The following is a 20,441-nucleotide window of genomic DNA, read 5'->3' on the forward strand; positions in this document are numbered from 1 at the left end:
TTTGCTCTCTGGGGGAATGTGGCAAACGTGAAAGAAGAGAGTCATCTGTGAAAGGAGTATCCTGGATCCATCCGGGATTCAGAACCATGACAGTTCAGCTTCTGCCTGGTTCACTCAGGGAACTTGGAAAACTGATAGTGCATGTTTCATTTGAGAAGGAAGAAAACTCAAGGAATATATTAGGTGGGAGAGTAACAGTAGGCCTTGCCCCACTTTAATGCACACTGTTGTTACGGGCATGCACACACACACACCACGGGTGCCTTACCTCCCAGCTACGTCTCTTTGGAAGGGCGGTCTCCCGCCAGAGCCCAGCTCAGCCAACAGCAACCACAGAGATGAACGTGCTTAAGACATTTACATCCCTCCAGACTCACTGAGCCAATGGCCTGCTGGTGCGGGAGCGTGAAAACCCAGTTAACTTGCCTGGACTAACCCTGAGACAGCATTTCTATCCTGAGCTCTCCTGCAGGAGCTGGCAGAGGTTGAGACTTCGCCAAAAGGTACTCCCACGCTGGGCTTCCTGCCTTTTTCTGCCCCCCACCCCAACAACTCCCTCCCCCTCCCCCTCCTGGGAGCCCTTTATTAACAAATCACTCGCATGTGAATCCACTCCAGTTCTAGAAGAACTGACCTAAGGCTTTCCATCAGACTTTAAAAGGCATGGTAAAGGGTCGTGTGTCAGAACTGTCTGGATGAAGCAGAAGAGGCCACAAGAACAGAATAAGGTCATCATCAAAAATAGATCCAAACCAAAGGTGCGTTTTAATACATACAAACCAAGAGAAAGAATGAACTTGACTATGGAAGAAGAGTCCCTTCCATGGGTAGGGACGGAACCCAACCCGTGGTGGGCTGTGGTTCCAGACCAGCTGACAAATAAGAGCATGGAGGAAAAAAACAGTGTGACCCTGGGCCTCGTCCCAGTGATGCAGGCTTAGTGACACGCGGTCAAAAATCCACTGATTTGGGGGTGGGGATGGGAAGGCTGACAACCGAATAAATTATGAAGCCTGAGAAGGGTTGAGTACTTCTCCTTGCCTGGATTAGTTAAAACCACATGTTTTTACTTACTGCCCTGGATGGATGGAATACCTTTCTCCTTTAAAATGATTCCTTATTTGTACTTATGTTGACCTTTATAAAATCTCAGTACAGCAAGCGTGTAACAGGGGAAGAAGGAGGGAGAGAATAAACATTTTTCCAAGAAGTCACTGGGCATCTGCCCCCGTGAGGAGGTATTTTATTGCTAAAAGTTAAAAAAAACTAAAAATTAAAAAAAAATAAAATAAAATAAAAAAAAAAACAAAACAAAATATATTATAAATAATATAACTAATAAAAAAATAAAAGTTAACATTCAGAAGCATTAAAGGAGCTATTTCTGCCTTTAATCCATCTTTTCAAGGAAGGTTCTATTAATATCTAGAGAAATGGGGTTAAAGAAAACAAAGACTCGATGTTTTTCCTTATAATGACATTTTAGCCACACCTCATCTTCCACCAATCCTGCAAAGAAACGAAGGGGAGGAAAAATACCTTGGGAGAGCAGGGCTACTTGTTCGTGGAACTAGTCCTTTATCTAACTTCTTTTTAAGTTGTGAGGACATTAGATTTCACGCTGCTGTCGTCTGGACAAGTTACCATAGACACATGTCTCATTTCATAACAAGCAGAAGTAAGTGGGGCATCACTCACACACTTGGGGCTTCCCAGGTGATGCTCGTGGTCAAGAACCCACCTGCCAATGCAGGAGACAGAAGAGACCCGGGTTTGATTCCTGGGTTGGGAAGATCCCCTGGAGGAGAATCCCATGGACAGAGGAGCCTGGCAGGCTACAGTCCACAAGGTCCCACAGAATCGGACACAAATGAAGTGACTTAGCCCACAGCACTCACACACTTGGGCCATGTCCAGGACAGCCGCCGAGCTACAACTTACGCTATGGCTCTCTTCCTGACGCTGATCCCAAGTCAAGCATACAGCACTCAACATAAAAAAAAAAAAAAAAAATACAGAGTTACCAAGAACCTGACTTTAGCTTTTAACTGTGCTTCAGACTTTTTAACTTTTCTCTTATGAACCTTTTCCAACAGTCAGAAAATAGAATAATGCAGTGAAGAGCTATATACTTACCAACTCAATCTGATACTTATTAACACCTCACCATATATGCTTCACACATATATTTTGTGGAACTATTTCAAAGTAAGCTGTACACAGCTGGTCGCTTCACCCTAGCGTACAGTGCCAAGGAATCAGGGCATCTTCTTTCCTGGCCACATCATTGCACTGAACACACAGGTCCCTAATACTGAATTCTTATTCCTTATTCACATCGTGCCAAATGTCTCCCATAGCTATTCTTTTTTCTAACTAGGCTTTGATCAAGGACCCCACATCACCATTTGGGTTTTATGCCTTTGAAGGCTCTATTAATAGAGAAAATTTCTTCTCCCTTTGTTTATAACATTGACTTTTTGAGGCAAGGAATCTGATTTCTAAAAAGCAAAAAGCAAAACAGGGACTTCCCTGCCAGTCCAGTGGTTAAGATTCTGCACTTCCAATGCAGAGGGCACAGGTTCAATCCCTGGTTAGGGAACTAAGATCCCACATGCCCCACACGGCCAAGACAAAGGGAAATAAAATCAGTCAACTTACTAATACACAAAAAATATGTATGGTAAACATATCAGAAACTCACATCTCTCTGGCCAGCACATTTACTCCCTGTAGCCAAATTTATATGAATTAAAATCATCAAGAGGTTGCCTTGGTGACAACAGAATTAGAACAAAGGGAATAAGTTATATAGTTCAGATACTGTAGAGATTACAAAGTTTTAATAATGGGCTGGTGGGCCCATTTTCATTTTCTACATGTGTGGTTTAACCAAACTGTGTGTGTGTGTCTGTATGTGTTTTCAGTTTACAAATTTAAACAGTTCCAATTTAAATGCAAAATTCAAAGTGTTTAAAAATCCCAGAGAGTAAGATGTGGAAAAGTTGTGGGTTTTTTCTCACTTCCAAAGGATATGAGTCTGTAGAAATTGTGCTTTCAGGTCAAAAATTTGCACTCTCTCTTCCTTTATTGTCTTCAACGCACAAAACAATTAAAATGTCACAATACAAATCACTATAAATGATCAGAATAGGAAAAAGTAAAAAGACCATAGAATCATGGCATTGTGAGATGTCAATCCCATTTTATCCGAGGAAAAGCCGGAGGCAGAGAGCTACCAGGGCTGCGGTAGGAGAGCCAGCGAGTGGTGGAACAGGATTAGCGCTGACTGGCTCTGGTGTCTTCACTTTTTGCTACACGACCTCCACTACGAGCTGCCCTAGCCAGAGTCAGAGAGCTAGTGATTCCAGGCTGATGGTTCTCAACGTGCTCTGGATGCAAGAGGTGCTCATATCTTCTCCCCTTCTATTCTGAACACACTAGTGTTTTAATGCGTTTGTTTTTCTCTATTACTCATAGTCTCTGTAACTGCCTTTGTACCCATACACCGAAAAGTCCCAAAAAAAGCTTCAGGCTGTCACTTTCTTTAGAAAAATTTAGTTCTCCTGATACTAAAAAAGCGTTATATATGCTCATAATTCCAATTCCCTAAGGTTCCTGAAGACTCATGCCCATTTTACAGATGAAGAAAGTAAAGGTCATCAGTCTGTGCCAGACCGTGACTGCACGTCAGGGTCCAACAGCAGCAGGCCCCCAGCCCCGCAGGACAGGGGACGTGCACTGGAACCCAGCCTAGGTTCTCCAGTCATGACCATGACCTCTCTTTCCCCTATCCAGGGGCAAGGTATTCCCCAGGCACTCATCTCTGGATGGTTTCTTGAAAATGACAGATTTTTCTTTTTCTTTTGTAAAGTCCATTTTCACAGCCAGCTGTGTCTTGTGCAATTAGTTGAGGACTCTCTTCTCTGGCTACTTTATGTGTCTGCTGATTCCCTCCACCATCTGTGGCATTCCTGCAACCAATGAAGTGGGCTCAGAGCCTTTTCAGCACCTGTCTGGAACTCCCCATCATGAGAGAAGCAGTCTTAGAGGCAAGTCATGGTGGTGGTCCATGGAAAGCCCCAGACACAGACAGGTCAGGTTGCTTTCTACCCACATGAGCAGCCATGACTTCAGCATGTGCTTCTAAAGCCAGGGCTTAGCACACATCCACTGATGTTAGGATGCTTTCCCCTCAGAGCAAATTTCAGGAAATCTAAAAGGTATATTTCTATAAAGCCATTTCACAAAAGAGAGAGAATTGTATTTCTTTTAATGGAACAAATGGCACCATCTAACTTTGAGAGTGGAAACATCTCCTATAAGCATTTGCACAAAGGAAGGTGAAATGTTAAAAGTGCCTCAGTTTCTTGGCAATATCGATGTCCAGGTATTCATCCAGAAAGCTGTTCAAAATCCCCACGGCACCTAGGACAGTCAACAAGGCCAAAACCCCCAGACTCAGCCGGAAACCAGTGATTCTGTGGGCAGATATGAGAGAGACAAAGGTGATGAATAAACAGGGTTGTAAGGAGGAAGCTGGGGAACCTGGAGCAGACCTCTCCTATGAACACTGCCCAGAACTTCTATGCTGTTGCCATTCAAACATTTTGATTCATCAAATAAATTAGAGAAGATGCCTACCTCCTTTGAACATTCAAAGGATTATCAAGGCTGTGCAGGATTATTTCCTCGGCAACTTTTGGGAGATAGGGCTAAATGTTTGCAAGGATTTAAAGTGCAGTGGTCAAAGAGTGCACACTTAGAGCACAGTTTTATCCCTTCAGTTTTCTGCCTCACACCTAAGTGTGGAGGCCTGCTGAGACTTGGCCGTGGGTAGGCGCAATGGCACCCCACTCCAGTACGCTTGCCTGGAAAATCCCATGGGCGGAGGAGCCTGGTAGGCTGCAGTCCACAGGGTCGCTAGAGTTGGACACGATTGAGCGACTTCACTTTCACTTTTCACTTTCATGCATTGGAGAAGGAAATGGCAGCCCACTCCAGTGTTCTTGCCTGGAGAATCCCAGGGACAGGGAGCCTGGTGGGCTGCCGTCTCTGGGGCTGCACAGAGTCGGACACGACTGAAGCGACTTAGCAGCAGCAGCAGCAGCAACATGCATCATTTTTGTCATCACAGCCACAGATGCTACACTACAGGAACAGGAGGCTAATATAGACCATCCTGCTACTTTCTGTCCAAATACACAACTCTTGGGTGCTCCTTACCTTTTTTTAGCAGCTTCTGCATATCCCCAGAAATACTGGTGACGGGAATAGATGTACACCAGACCCAGACAAGTAGCAAAAACTAGAGAGAGAAAAATAAATAAATAGCAAAGACACAGAACATGATTGCAGACTCTCAAAATATGGTGTGAAAACTGAGGCAACACTCACAAAACGTGTATCTGACCAAAGGCTTGTGTGTAGAATATATAGAGAACTCAGACAATTCAATAACGGGAAAAAAAAACCAAACATTTTTTAATGGGTAAAATACTTGAATAGAAGATTCACATAGCAATATAAGCAAGTGTACCGATAAGCACACGAAAAATTGTTCAGCATTATTCAACATCATTTGATATCAGCAAAACCGCAATTTAAAACCACAATGAGGGGACTTCTCTGGTGGTCCAGTAACCGGTTAAGACTCCGTGTTCCCAATACAAGGGGCCAGTGTTTGAAGGGACTTAGCAGCAACAGCAGCAAGAACTAGATCCTGCATGCTGCGACTGAGACCCAGTGCAGCAAAAAAACAACAACTTGAAAAAATGTTCCCTCTCATTTAAAAATAAAAATAAAGCCATAAGGAGATGATGCTACTGCACACCTACCAGGATGGCAAAAGTTTTAGAAGAATGACAGCACAAGTTGTTCGGGATGTTGGAATCCTCATACGTTATTGGTGGGAATGCAAAACAGTACGGCCGCTTTGGGAAAAGATCTGGTAGTTTCTTAAAAAGCCAAACATAACTTTTTGACCCAGCAATCCTTCCTTTCCTGTGTATTTACCCAAGAGAAATGAAAGCACATATCCATAAAAAGACCTGTTCAGAATATTCACTGCAGCTTTATTCATAACAGCCAAACACTGGAAACAGCTGGGAATCCATCCACAGGAGAATGGATAACAGAACTGTGATAACCATACAATATGGAACCCCACTGTCGATGAAAAGACATAGACGACTTGCAACAGCATGGTGAATCTCAAAAACATTTTGCTGAGTGAATGAAGCATTATATGATTCCAATTATGGAAAGTTCTAAAGTTGGCAAAACTAAACTATGATGAAAAGCATCAGAGTACTGTTTGCCTCTGAAAGGGACTGGGAAGAACCTAAGGAAACTCTCCGAGTGGTAGTCATGTTCCACATCTTGATAGGGATCTGAGTGACCCAGGTTTATACATTTGTCAAAAGTCATTAAATGGTACACTTGAGATTTGTGCGTTTAACCAAATGCACATTTTACCTGAAAGAAATGTGGAATGCAGGGTGATGTTCTGTCATCTTGTCCAGTAAAAAACAATCTCAGTATCTTTCTTGTACTAGAGACCCTCTCTTTCCTCAGCAAGTCACAGATGCAAATCGCCAGAGCCCTCTTGACAACACCAGAAGTCTGTTTGTGGGACTCTGGTATGATGGATAAAATTAAATTCATAATTTTACTAGGTCACAAGCTTTTTTTTTGTTTGTTTCTACTACATACTGTACCAAGTATCCTTATTCTAAGGTTTGAGGTTAGCAGTAAAAAAAGACACAAGCTCCCTGCCCTTATGGATTTATCAGCAAAGACAAAGGGGAAAATGAGAAGAGAAGCGCAGACCTGAATATGCTATGCAGGAAACAAAGTGGGGTGGGCCAGGGGGAGCTGGGGGCCCATCTTTAGGAAGGGGTCAGGGAAGGCCCCTCTGAGCGGTGCTGTTTGTGCTGGGTCCTGAAGGATGAGAAGGACAGGGTCCGGCAAAGAGCTGGAGGAGAAGGGCTGGCCGGGCCACCTGGCCTCTGAGGAAGGGGAGATCCTGAGCGCACCGGGGTGCTTGAAACTCCCTTTCTAAGCAACTACTCCCACAAAGTCAATGAGAACTGATCAAGGCAGTAATAGGCCACCTAACTCTGGATGAGAAAGAACGAAAATTACAACGAGATACCCAAGAAACCCTTCCCTGACAGGCAGGCAGCCTCATTCAGCCCATCACAGTGAAATCCAAAGGGTCAAATTGCACAGGCCAAATGCCATCACCAAAAGGCTCTTTTCTTATTAGTTGTGAATGTGGTCTCACCTGACAAGAAATTACCCTCTCTGCCCTTAAGGGATTTAAAAAAAAAAAAAAAAGGTGAACTGGAATAGAGTTAAGTCTTTCTCTGCAGGATATTTTATCTGAAATTTCTCAGTTGACAGTAAAAAAAGTTGTGACAGGGTTGGTGGCTCAGAGGTTAAAGCATCTGCCTGCAATGCGGGAGACCTGGGTTCGATCCCTGGGTCGGGAAGATCCCCTGGAGAAGGAAATGGCAACCCACTCCAGTATTCTTGCCTGGAGAATCCCGTGGACGGAAGAGCCTGGTGGGCTACAGTCCACAGGGTCGCAAAAAGTCAGACACAGCTGAGCGACTTTACCTTGCCTTTGAAAAGCAGTTAAATTTTGGTTGATTTAAATATTACCAATCAAATGTCAAATGCAAATAAGGCCATGAGAGTTATCAGAGAAAAAAAGAGATTGAATTTCTCCAAAAAGGTAGTTGGTGCTAATCTGACCTGTGAAAGGGCTAGGCAGAGTTTCATTAAAGCCCTCAGCTCCCTAAGGATCCCTCATTCAAATAGAAAATGGATATTTACAAAATTTCCAGTAGACCACAATCTTGGAAACTCCTAAGAAAAAGCACATGGGTTGTTGGTCAAATACCTCTAAACCCTGCTCTGAACTTGAAAGGTAATTTTCTCCTAAACTGGTGAATGCTAAGGTGGACAAAAGAGTTAACCACTCTGTACTTCAGTTTCCTCACCTATAAAGCAGAAATTATGGAACCTACCTCATAAGACGCTTACTTCTTGGAAGAAAAGTTATGACCAACCTAGAGAGCATATTCAAAAGCAGAGACATTACTTTGCTGACTAAGGTCCGCCTAGTCAAGGCTATGGTTTTTCCTGTGGTCATGTATGGATGTGAGAGTTGGACTGTGAAGAAGGCTGAGCGCCAAAGAATTGATGCTTTTGAACTGTGGTGTTGGAGAAGACTCTTGAGAGTCCCTTGGACTGCCAGGAGATCCAACCTGTCCATTCTGAAGGAGATCAGTCCTGGGTGTTCTTTGGAAGGAATGATGCTAAAGCTGAAACTCCAGTACTTTGGCCACCTCATGCGAAGAGTTGACTCACTGGAAAAGCCTCTGATGGGGGCAGGAGGAGAAGGGCATGACAGAGGATTAGATGGCTGGATGGCATCACTGACTCGATGGACGTGAGTCTGGGTGAACTCCGGAGTTGGTGATGGACAGGGAGGCCTGGTGTGCTGTGATTCATGGGGTCACAAAGAGTCGGACACGACTGAGCAACTGAACTGACTGAACTGGCTGACTGACCTCATAAGAGGTTTTTAATCCTGTAAGTGGTACATAAGAGATAATATATGTATGACACTTAAAAACAAAGCTTGGCAGGGACTTCCTTGGTGATTCAGTAGTTAAGAATGTGCCTTCCAATGCAGGGGACATGGGTTTGATCCCTGGGGAACTAAGATTCCACGTTACATCAAGGCTTCTGAGCCTGCATGCCACAACTACTAAAGCCCGCAGCTACACAGGAACCTGTGCTCTGCAACAAGAGAATCCCACATGCCACAACTAGAGAGAAGCGCCCACACACCACGACTGAGACCCAGAGCAGCCAAGAAATTAATTTTTTTTAAAAAAGTACCTGGCATGAAGTACTCAATATTAGCTATAGCTATAGTTATTAGCTATAATAACTAGGGTGAACTGTTAATTCTGTGTTCTGTTCCTGCAGATAAATTAGAATTTATAGAGTATTAGACTTGAAGACAAAAATCACATGTCATCTGCATTCTGGAGTCCCCCACATCTGGTTTGTTCCAAGTTTTTATTAAAAAAAAAAGAAATGAAGCCAAAGTTAGCCTATCTGTAGCACACGGTTCTTTGATGCAAACAGACAGTGCTTCTTTTGCTTAAAACAATTTCCAGGATCCATAGATGTGCAGGTGAGTATCTGCTACTTAATGGCTGTAAGGACCACAGTCATCATGAGAACAGAGTTGTCTTTTAAACTTACCTTGGTTGAAATACCATCCAGCCATCCACAACGTGATTATGAATATTGGGTAAAACTCCACACAGTTTTGCCTGCAGGAAAAAAATAAAGATGTAGGTTATTCTATGAGAAAACTATACACCAAAGCAGTGAATTTTCACCTCGAGGTAAATGTCCAGCCTCTTCTTACAAAAATAACACAAGAATTAACCTAAAGAGCATAAGTGTCCTTATAGGTAAAAGTAGTCTTTCAAGTGAATGAGTAAGTCACTTAATCGTATACAATTCTTTGGAATCCATGGACTGTAGCCCGCCGGGCTCCTCTGTCCATGGAATTCTCCAGAGAAGAATACTAGAGTAGGTAGCCATTCCCTTCTCCAGGAGATCTTTGTGACCAGAGATCGAAACCAGCTCTCCCTCATTACCAGCAGATTCTTTATCATCTGCACCTCTAGTGTTTCAAGGTGAGACTCAAACATTTTTCAAACCTCAGAGCAGGGCCAAGAGTCACTCTTTTACATGTAAGTTGCCAGCAGTAGAAATGAATTTTAGCTCTTTTTCCAAAAGACAGGCCTAGAGATGGTTCCAATTCTGAGCCTAAAGATCATTTTGAATCTTGTCTAAATAACCCAGTAGATAGCTCATTCATATTAAATGGATTTCTTGCCCAGAATTCTCTTGCATCCAGTGCCTTCCATTTGAGTTGCTCATCATATTAAATGGTTTTCAAAGAAATCCCCTAAAACCTCCTGAAATGAATGAAGCATATTCCATTCCGATTTTATGGAGGAAAAAACTAAAGGCTGAGAACCCAAGCTGACAACACCTCCCAGAGAATCAGAGGAAATCTGTGTCGTCTCCAGACCCCAAAGCTCTGTCCTAATGTCAAGTCAAATTGCTTCTATTCATAGAAGACTTGGGTGGAAATTTTGATACTATTTTAAGCAAAAGGGAATCATTATCTGGGAACTATAATTAATTCATCTGCACCTAGCAAAAAGGAAAAAGATGAATTATATTCATCTTCCTTCCTGTGCTATGCCCCCAAGTGATCTTGGTTAGGTTGGCTGAGCTCTCTGCTGACAATATCACAACGAGGTAAAAGAAAACTTTAATGTAATGTGTAATAAGGTCTTAAGTCAATCCTGGTGGAAAAGTCATAGTCTACAGGATTAGAAGTGATCCTACATCCTTCCTTTAAGGATGCATGTAGGATCCTTAAGCCTTAAAGCTTGAGTATGTGAGGTTACGAGGCAAATGACCAAGAAACAGTTGATCCTTGTTCTTAAAGGCTGAGTCTTCTAACCCAGGTCACCTTGAATGATTCTTTTCTCTCTCTTTCTTTTTTCCCTCTTCTTTCCTCAATGTGGCGGGGTAGTTGGGGGTGGGGGGTGTTTTGTTTTGGTTTGTTTTCTTTCGTGACCAACATGCTAACATGGGAGGCTCTTAAACTTCCCTCCTCCCGCAGGTGCAATGAATGTGCAGACACACACAGAGCAACTCCTTCTGCGAGAAATCCTGACACCAGCTGAATGACTCGTACACATCAGGCAAATAAGGAAACAGCCATACTGGGGGTTCCCTGGTGGCCTAGTGGTTAGGATTCCAGGCTTTCACTGCTGTGGCCCAGGTTCAGTGCCTTGTCAGGGAACTGAGATCCTGCAAGCTGAGTGGTGTGGCCAAAAAAGGCCACACATACTCCCCTCACCCCTATCACAGCATCATACATTCAGGAGGAAATCCTCAACCCCAAGCTTCTCCCTGAGGAGCAAAGGGGTTAGACTGCACATCTCGCACTCCAGGTTTAAAGACTTCCGCCTGAGGGCTGGTTTTCCCAAAATGCAACCCCACAGGGCTTGCATCCATGAGACCCACAGGACTGTAGCAAGCAAAGAAGCATTTCTTAACAGAGTACATGAACACTCAGTACAGCTAACCATCTGGGGCTCAGTGCAGAGGAAGCAGGCAAAAATCATGTCTCCACTCTTCCTCTAGAGAGGGTCTGCCTCCATACTTACAACCTGATGCCTGGAGACCCTGCTTCTAGTTTAGCATATATCCAGGGGCTAGATGAGATCCTTGCTGGAGCCCATGGGAGCTGATGAGCACTTCCCTTACCTACTGCCTTCAATTCACTCCACTGATAAAACGGGATTGCCAGCATCTGTCTAGAAGGAGTTTGCATACGCATCTGGCACCCTAGCTTTTGCAGTTGCTCCCAAAGGGACAGGCCCCCAAACTACCCAGCTCTGATAGCCAATGAGGCTTGCATACACAGGTCCTACAGGACCATCGCAAGCAATGAAACAGTTTTAAACTTGGTGGGCCAGAAGCGGGTGGGAAGATATATTCCAACTGTTGAAAGAAAAAACTGCCAACTAAGAAAACTCTACCCTGCAAAGTTGTTCTTCAAAATTGAGGGAGAGATAAAGAATTTTAGAAACAAAATCTGAAGGAGTTCGTCACCACTAGACATGTTAGAGATGTTAAAGGGAAGTCTTCAGAAAAAAACAAATACTATATGATATCACTTATGGGTGGAATCTAATAAAATACAGCAAACCAGTGAATATAAACAACAACAAAAACCAAAACCATAGAACTCATATAAGCAGACTTAGGGGAAAATATCCTTGACATTAGCCTTGGTAATTATTTTTTTGGATTTGGCACCAGAAGCAAAGGCAACAAAAACAAAAATGAACAAGTGGGACTAAATCGAACTAAAAAGCTTCTTCACAGCAAAGGATGTCACCAACAAAATGAAAAGGCAATCTGTAGAATGGGAAAAAAATACATGCAAACCACAAATTCGATAAGGGGTTACAACCCAAAATATAGAAAGAACACATACAACTCAATAGCAGAGAAAATCAAACAATTAAAAAATGGGCAGAGAACCTGAACAGACATTTGTCCAAAGACATAAATGACCAACAGGCGCATGAAAAAGTGCTCAACATTGCTAACCATCAGCAAAATGCAAATCAAAACCGTAAAGAGATATCACCTCACACTTCTTTAAATGGCTATTATCAGAAAGACAAGCAACAGTGCTGGCGAGAACTTGGAGAAAGGAGACGCGTTTTGCACTGTTGGTGAGCGTGTAAACTGACGCGACCACTATGGAAAACAGTATGGAGAGTCCTCAAAAAATTAAAACCAGAGCAGCCATATGATCCAGCAGTCTCACTGCAGGGCAAATATCCAGAGGAAATGAAATCACTGTCTCGAAGAGACATCTGTATTCTCATCTTGATTACAGTGTTACTCACAGTAGCCAATATGGAAACAATCTGAGTGTCCAACAGTGGATGAATGGATAAAGAAATATGATATACACGATGGAATATTGTTCAGCCTTTAAAAAGAAGGAAATCCTGCCATTTGCCACAACCTAGGCAAACCAGCAGGGCATGACATTAAGTTCAATAAGCCAGACAGAGAAAGACAAATAGTGCCTGGTACCACTTACATGTGGAATCCTAAAAAAAAAAAAAAAAATAATCTCATAGAAACAGAAAATAGAATGGTGAGTGCCAAGGACTGAGGGTGGGCAAAGTAGAGACAGCCTAATAAAAGGGTTCAAACTTTCAGTTATTAAATTAATAAGGTCTGAGGATCTAATATGTAACATGGTGACTCTAGCTGATAACACTTTATTGTATCATTGAAGTCTGCTAAGAAGGTAAAACTTTGGCCACCTGATGCAAACAGCCAACTCATTAGAAAAGACCCTGATGCTGGGAAAGATTGAGGGCAGGAGGAGAAGGGGACAATAGAGGATGAGATGGTGGGATGGCATCACCAACTCGATGGACATGAGTTTGAGCAAGCTCCAGGAGATGGTGAAGGACAGGGAAGCCTGGAATGCTGCAGTCCATGGGGTCACAACCAGGAAGCCTGGAATCCTGCAGTCCATGGGGTTGCAAAGAGTCGGACACGACTGAGTAACTGAACAAAAGAAAGTAAAACAGAAGTGTTTTCGCAAAAAGAGTAAATACGTAAACGGTAACAGACATGTTAATTAACTCAATGGGGGAAATTCTTTCGCAAATTATGTGTGTGTCAAATCATCACGTTGTATACTTTAAATATCGTACAATTTTAATTTGTCAGTTATACCTCAATAAATCTGAAAAGAAAACCTCTAACAAAAAAAAAGAACAAAGCATAATTATGAAGTGTAATTCTTTCCTCATTCTCCATAAAATCTACAGGAAATTGCAGATGGGTCAACTCAACCTTATTAGTTTTTGACTCAACTGCATGAGAAAAAACTCCCTGATCATCACTCAACCATCTCTTAAAGCTGGGTAAGAAAGCTGCATAATTAGCTGCATAACTCAGTGCTCACATAAAGCCCACAGCCGGTGCAGAGTCAGAAGCGCGAGTGGACCTTTCTAACCCCTCACCGGCAATGACGACAGTGAAGTCACCCACTCAACCCTCTCAAAGCCGGGGGAGCAATCATCAGACCCCTGGCACATCAGAAATGCGGAATGCAAATGTCAAAAGCTTTCCTCTTCATTGTCTACTCCTGTCTTTAAAGTCTTGAAAGACCGACAGAATGACCTAAGGAATGCCTCATCCAGACTCGCACTGACACCCTCACAAATCATTACCACAACTTTCTCACACTAGGGGAAAAACGGAGATTTGCCTTTCTGCCCTTTCCCCGCCCTGGCACTATTTCGCTTGTGATGGTTGCTTTCTCACTAACGTAGGTCGCTGCAGTTGTTTAAACAAAAAGACACTTCATAAATGTGAGTGGTCAGAATAATTACAGCTATGTTAAAAATCACTTCCTTTTCCTCTGCTAAATCCATGGACCTGTCTTCCATGAAGCAGAAGAGAATAATAGCAGAAGAATGCTCTATTTTCCACACTGGATGTTTCTGTGATCCTTTTTGGAAACAAAACACAATGGTCCTTTTATCTAGAACCTTCCCTGGTAGCTCAGTCGGTAAAGAATCTACCTGCAATGCAGAAGACCTAAGTTCAATCCCTGTGTTCGGAAGATCCCCTGGAGAAGGAAATGGCAACCCACTCCAGTATTCCTGCCTGGAAAATGCTATGGACAGAGGAGCCTGGTGGGTTACAGCCCTTTTATAGTCCTTCCATCCAGTCTTGTAAAACACCTTGCTGGGCTGCGCTTAGTCACTCAGTCGTGTCCAACTCTCTGTGACCCCATGGACCGTAGCCTGCCAGGCTCCTCTGTCCATAGGATTCTCCAGGCAAGAATACTGGAATGGGTTACCATGCCCTCCCCCAAGGGAGTAAAACACCTTCCAATATTCCAAATTTAATGGTTAAGTTTTTCCACAACACGACTCAAAATTAGCCACAATTGAGATTTTTTTTTAAAAAAATCACCCTTGAAAGCAGTCCATTTTATTCTTCATAAAAATCTTAACTATTTAGAAGGGTTTTTTTCCCCACTGCACTAGTGGTCCTGGCTGGGCACATGAGGTAGAGCAACGGTGTTATATAAAAGCATCCCAGCCAAGCCCAGGCTACTCTGCAGAGACAGAACCTCTCGGGTCTGTGACCCCTGTGGGCATCCTTCCACACGTGCTGAGATGTACCAGCACTTTCGTGTCTCATCTACAAGAGGAAGAGGGCCTCTGAGCAAGAAGGGGTGAGGAAAGAGGAGAACAAACATATGTTCAAGGGTCTCCCGCACACCCACCCAAGCCAGGGAACCAGTTTCACCCCTGAGTGGAGACCAGGCTGAAAGCTGAAGGACGGTCTTCATGAAAGGACTGCTGAGACTCCAGACGCCAGCAGTGCTGTGCCGCAGACGACAGAAGCGGCAAAGAGCTGGGGAGAGCCACCGCCCCCACCTCCCGCTGGCCCAGACCACAGAGCACCCAAGAGCAGTCACGGAAGGCTCTAGAACCTGGGAGGGGTCCCGCCCTCACAAGACGGGGGGCCTGGGATAGGGCAGTGGCACGGCCCCTCCCGTCAAACAGCAGCCAGCAGGCCTGTCCCTGCCCACATCCCTGGAGCTCCAGGGAGTAACCGAGAAGATGGGGAAAGGGGTGCCGAGGCCCAGAGGAGCAGGGGCGACTGAAGCTCACGGAGACTCGGGCAGGGATGTGAGAGTCACTGCGTCAGTGCTCCCGGAGGGCAGAGCCTGGAGCATTGGGGCACCTTATCTCTGCACCCTCCTCTCCTAAGGAATGAGCCTCCAGCAGTGAATCACTGCTGGGCTCGCCCTGACCCCATGTCCCAGGTGCGCTCATTGTACTTTTCTCCCGATCCCTCCTTTCTGACTTGCCCTAAGCCCCGAGGCTTTGTCCACGTCCACTATCACCTTTCAGATCAAAAAGAACTTTCTGCCAGCCAGCCTGAGCTGTCTGCACGCAGTCATATCCAACTCTGTGCGACCCATGGACTGTAGCCCTCCAGGCTCCTCTGTCCAGGGGATTTCCCAGGCAAGAATACTGGAGTAGGTTGCCATTTCCTTCTCCAGGGGATCTTCCTGACCCACGGATCCAGCTCGACTCCCCAGTGTCACCCACATTGGCAGGCAGATTCTTGACCACTAGCGCCACCTGGGATAGCCAGCCTGGGAGCCCGCTATTTCTAACAGTTGCTGCCTGCTGAAGACACCAGGTATTGCTTGGCCCTAAAATAACTGGAATCCCATTCTAGCTGCTTAGTCTGACTTCTCGCATCCCCTTCACCATGTGACCACATCCTTGACCACCAGCACGTGCGGGCCTCCGCAGACCCCACAGCTAGTTTAAGTGGTCCGTGCCTGGATATATGCCAGGACAGCTCATTCACAGTGAGCCATCCACAGACGCTGTTTAACTCAGGGGGACCAAACTCTGAAAATGTGTTCTTCGCAATCCTATTGGTGACTAATTACAGTCACATTGACAGGAAAACCAAAATGAAAATAACTGATGGTTTCTTTTTGGACATGAAGCCAGATCTATTATTACAGGAGATTCTCAGGAAAAACTCCTTATGTACAGAAATGGGGCAGAAATCGGCTGGCAACAGCTGTGTCAGTTTCCCTTTGCACGGGAGCAGAGTGGTTCTGACCGCTGCTGGGCTGCCCCCCTTCCTGCGTGTCCACTCTAGGGGAAGACACGTGTGTCCACTATATTCCCTGCTGAGAGTCCTTTTTGCACTACAATCCTGTGTGCTTTGATATTTAGTTCAGTTCAGTCCAGTTGCTCAGTCTTTGTGACCCCATGAACCGCAGTACACCAGGCCTCCCGTCCATCACCAACTCCCGGAGTCCACCCAAACTCATGTCCATTGTGTTGGTGATGCCATCCAACCATCTCATCCTCTGTCATCCCCCTCTCCTCTGGCCCTCAACCTTTCCCAGCATCAGGGTCTTTTCAAATGAGTCAGCTCTCCGCATCAGCTGGCCAAACTACTGGAGTTTCAGCTTCAACATCAGTCCCTCCAATGAACACCCAGGACTGATCTCCTTTAGGATGGACTGGTTGGATCTCCTTGCAGTCCAAGGGACTCTCAAGAGTCTTCTCCTATACCACAGTTCAAAAGCATCAATTCTTCAGCGCTCAGCTTTCTTTATAATCCAATTCTCACATCCATACATGACCACTGGAGAAACCATAGCCTTGAGTAGACGGACCTTTGTTGGCAAAGTAATGTCTCTGCTTTGGAGTATGCTATCTAGGTTGGTCATAACTTTCCTTCCAAGGAGCAAGTGTCTTTTAATTTCATGGCTGCAATCACCATCTGCAGTGATTTTGGAGCCCAGAAAAATAAAGTCTGACACTGTTTCCACCGCTTCCCCATCTATTTGCCATGAAGTGATGGGACCAGATGCCATGATTTTAGTTTTCTGAATGTTGAGCTTGATATTTAATCATCCCACAGAAAGATGAGGGATGAGGTTCTCTTTTGTTCCAGGTAGATGTCACCCTGAGCCTCAGATTCCACCTGGGGTACTAACAGAAACAGTCTTTGTTGGAAGGACAGTAGGGTGACCAGCCATCCTGTGTGCCCCCCACTGAAGTTTTCAGAACACAGGTCTTTGATTTAAAAACCAGGACAATCCCAGCTAAATTGTCCTGGTTTGCCTGGAACTGAGGGATTTCCTGGGATACCGAAACCAGAGTGCTAAAATTGGGGAAGTCCCAGGCAAACTGGAAAGAGTTGGTCACCCTAGAGGATGGGCCGATGGAGTCTGTGGAGATTGAATGGTCAAAGCCACTGAAAGTTCTCATGGTCCATCCCCAACTCCAAGGGGTTTTGGACCTGGGACCTCAGGAAACATGACCACTGCAGATCGCTGCCTGGACCCAAGGGCTGGGAACAATGGACATAGATCTGAAGTGAGGACTCTTTGGGCCCTGTCTCCATCATAATGAGTAGGTACTACAAAGCTCACCACATATTGGGTTCTGGCACCAGGCCTAAAACCCCAGTCTCTGACTTTTTCAAACCGCACCACCCTGATCAAATAAAAACATCCATGTGTCCTGCAAGAGCAGAGAGCGCTGGCTGACAACAAGGATGGTGCGATGTTGGTGCTGCGTGGTAGCTCCCTGGTCAAGGATACACTTTCCAGCCTCCTGGGATTTTGATGGGGCTACTTCTTGCCAATGAAAAGAAACTAAAGTAAAATATATCACTCCTGAGCCAGACAGCTAAGTAGATGGTGTGCCAAGCCCCCTTGCCCCACACACTGGTTGAAGGGAGAGAACTCTTGAGCACCTGAACAGAGACAAAACCCTTAGATGGAAGAAGTCTTGGCCCCTAATTGACCATGTGGAAGGCCACCCAACCAGGAACACCCATGGATGCCTTGATAGTAAGCAAGACGTAAAGTTTCATTACATTAAACCGCTGGGAATATGGGACTGATCCATCAGCAGAGCTAATACATTCGACTGGAAAAGAGTATCACACACATTATAAAACACATAGAAATTAAAAGATGGTATTTTAAGAGCAAATATAAATAGGAGCTCCAATATTTTCCTCACTCCCACAGCAGATTCCTTAGTGCGCCCCCTCAGTGTATATACATCACTTGGGAAATCTCTGGCCTCAAACACTTCTGAATATTTCTGCTGTTTGAGAGATTTCTCATGAACACTCAATGTGAATCTTTGCTTATGACACACTTGTTCCTAGAAAAATCTGAACCATTTGCGAAGGGGAAAACTTGAACAGTTAAGAAAACACTTCTAATTCCATGCTTACACTGTGTGTCTCTTAGTTACTCAGTTGTGTCCGACTCTTTGTGACCCTGTGGACTGTGGCCCACCAGGCTCCTCTATCCGTGGGACTGTCCAGACAAGCATACTGGAGTGGGTTGCCATGCCCTTCTCCAGGGGATCTTCCCAACCCAGGGAGCAAACCCAGGTCTCCCACATTGTGGACAGATTCTTCACCATCTGAGTCACAAGGGAAGCCCTTATGCTTATAGCATTTTTATTTTAAAAAATAAAAGGCAGACAAGGCAACTTAAAGGCGGCTTCCCTCGTTCAAGATTTTTGCTGCTCCTCTTTATCCTTCTTTCGTTTTGATGACTTGTTCTGAAACTTCAGTAGGTTGCACACTGCCATAAGCCCCTTGCACTATTAATATATGATCCAGCCTCGATCTGCTTGCTTTTGACCCTGAGAAGTGTTTAGGTTTATTACACTGGCTGGGGAGGGTGGGGGTGGTCAGAGCAACAGGTCAATATGCTCAGAAAAGACTTGGGAATAAGAGGTTGTCAGAGATATCTTTTTATCTAGATCTGTAACTATCTGAATTGTCCCTTGTCAAGTAACCATTGATATGGGGACCCCAGAGGGAGACTGTTGCTGATGGCAGGAGGGCACGAAGCCTGCCATGCCTTCAGTGGTGCTGCTGCTAAGGAACAGCACGGGGACATGCGGAAGCGAGGCTTGCATTTCATCCGATTTCTAGCTGCCTCTCATTCCTTGGGGCTTCCCTTGTGGCTCAGCTGGTAAAGAATCGGCCTGCTATGCGGGAGACATGGGTTTGATCCCTGGGTTGGGAAGATCCCCTGGAGAAGGGAAAGACTACCCACAGTATTCTGGCCTGGAAAGCTCCATGGACTGTATAATCCATGGGGTCACAAAGAGCAGACACGACTGAGCAACTTTCAGTTTCTCTTCCCCTGACTGCCTGAGAATCACCCAGCTTGTGAGACAGAAGCTGTTTGTCTGCTGGTAGTATGGACTAAATGTTTGCGTCTTTCCAAAGTTTACATGCTGAAGCCCTAAACCTCTAGGGTGCTGTATTTGAAGTAAGAAAGTAATCAAAGTTAAATGAGGTCCAAAGGTGGCATCCTGATTCAATGGGATTGCTGTCCTTATAAGAAGAAACCCCAGAGAGCTCTCTGACACTGGCAGACTCTCTCCCTCTCACGTGCTCGCTCTCTCTAATAAAGAAAGGCCATGTGAGGACACATTAAGCCGAGAGAAGAAAGCTCTCACCAGAAACAGCAGCAGCCAGAGCCTCAGTCTTAGACTTGCAGCCTCCACCACTGTAAAAAATAAATGCCTGTCACTGAAGCCACCCAGGCTGTGGCATTTTGTTTTACTGTGGCCCCTGGTGACAAATACAGGTAGGCTTTAGAGGAGGATGGAGTTTGAAAAGCTCCTCATATAGCCATTCTCTCATCTCAGAGATCTTGAACCCTTTATAACTCAGTGGATAAGTATAGCTTGTGCTTTCAGCTAATGTCTAAGATCAGTACATTTCTAAGAAGGATGGAAGTGTGTTGATGGCCTATTATGTATCATTTTTGTCATTCCTACAAAAGAGCTGACTCATTACTAAAATCTTGTTGTTACAGAATATTTGAAAAATTACTATTTTGTGGTTTTCCTTTCTCCCATGGTTTTTAGACAAGCATTATGGTCAATAATTATAATTTCTAAATTTCAGGATTAGAATTCAAAGTGACTATAAGAAGTTAATAAAATGGCAAAAAAAAAAAAAAGGGGGGGAGAGAGAACTGAAACAGATTAGGAAAAGAATAATATTTCTAAAGAATTCTCAGGTTCATGATGATTGGGTTTACTCTTGTCTTATGGCCAGTTAATCTGGGAATAGGAGCTGAATAATTCAGCATTTAAGCAAATAGTGGTATATATAAGATGGGAATAAGAGGCAATTCTTCTGCCTTATGCAGAATTGATGGAATCATTGCTGGA

At 44.5% G+C, this 20,441-nt stretch overlaps 1 protein-coding gene across 3 annotated transcripts in view; it reads right to left on the reverse strand.

Moving 5' to 3' along the window:
• Positions 1-4,256: 4,256 nt before the first annotated feature.
• Positions 4,257-20,441, reverse strand: part of MGST2 (microsomal glutathione S-transferase 2) — a 34,731-nt gene continuing 18,546 nt past the window's right edge. For 2 of the 3 annotated variants that reach the window (XM_004017240.5, XM_012097459.5), the window contains 3 exons: positions 9,289-9,359; positions 5,227-5,308; positions 4,257-4,481 (listed from right to left, as the gene is read on the reverse strand). In XM_004017240.5, coding sequence (XP_004017289.1) covers positions 4,352-4,481; positions 5,227-5,308; positions 9,289-9,359 — 283 coding nt within the window. In that variant the 3' untranslated portion in view covers positions 4,257-4,351. Of the gene's footprint in view, positions 4,482-5,226; positions 5,309-9,288; positions 9,360-20,441 lie in introns of those variants that run through there. The other variant, XM_004017241.5, reaches the window with a different exon arrangement.

Source organism: Ovis aries, chromosome 17 (genome assembly GCF_016772045.2).
Source record: "Ovis aries strain OAR_USU_Benz2616 breed Rambouillet chromosome 17, ARS-UI_Ramb_v3.0, whole genome shotgun sequence".
Classification (NCBI taxonomy): domain Eukaryota; kingdom Metazoa; phylum Chordata; class Mammalia; order Artiodactyla; family Bovidae; genus Ovis; species Ovis aries.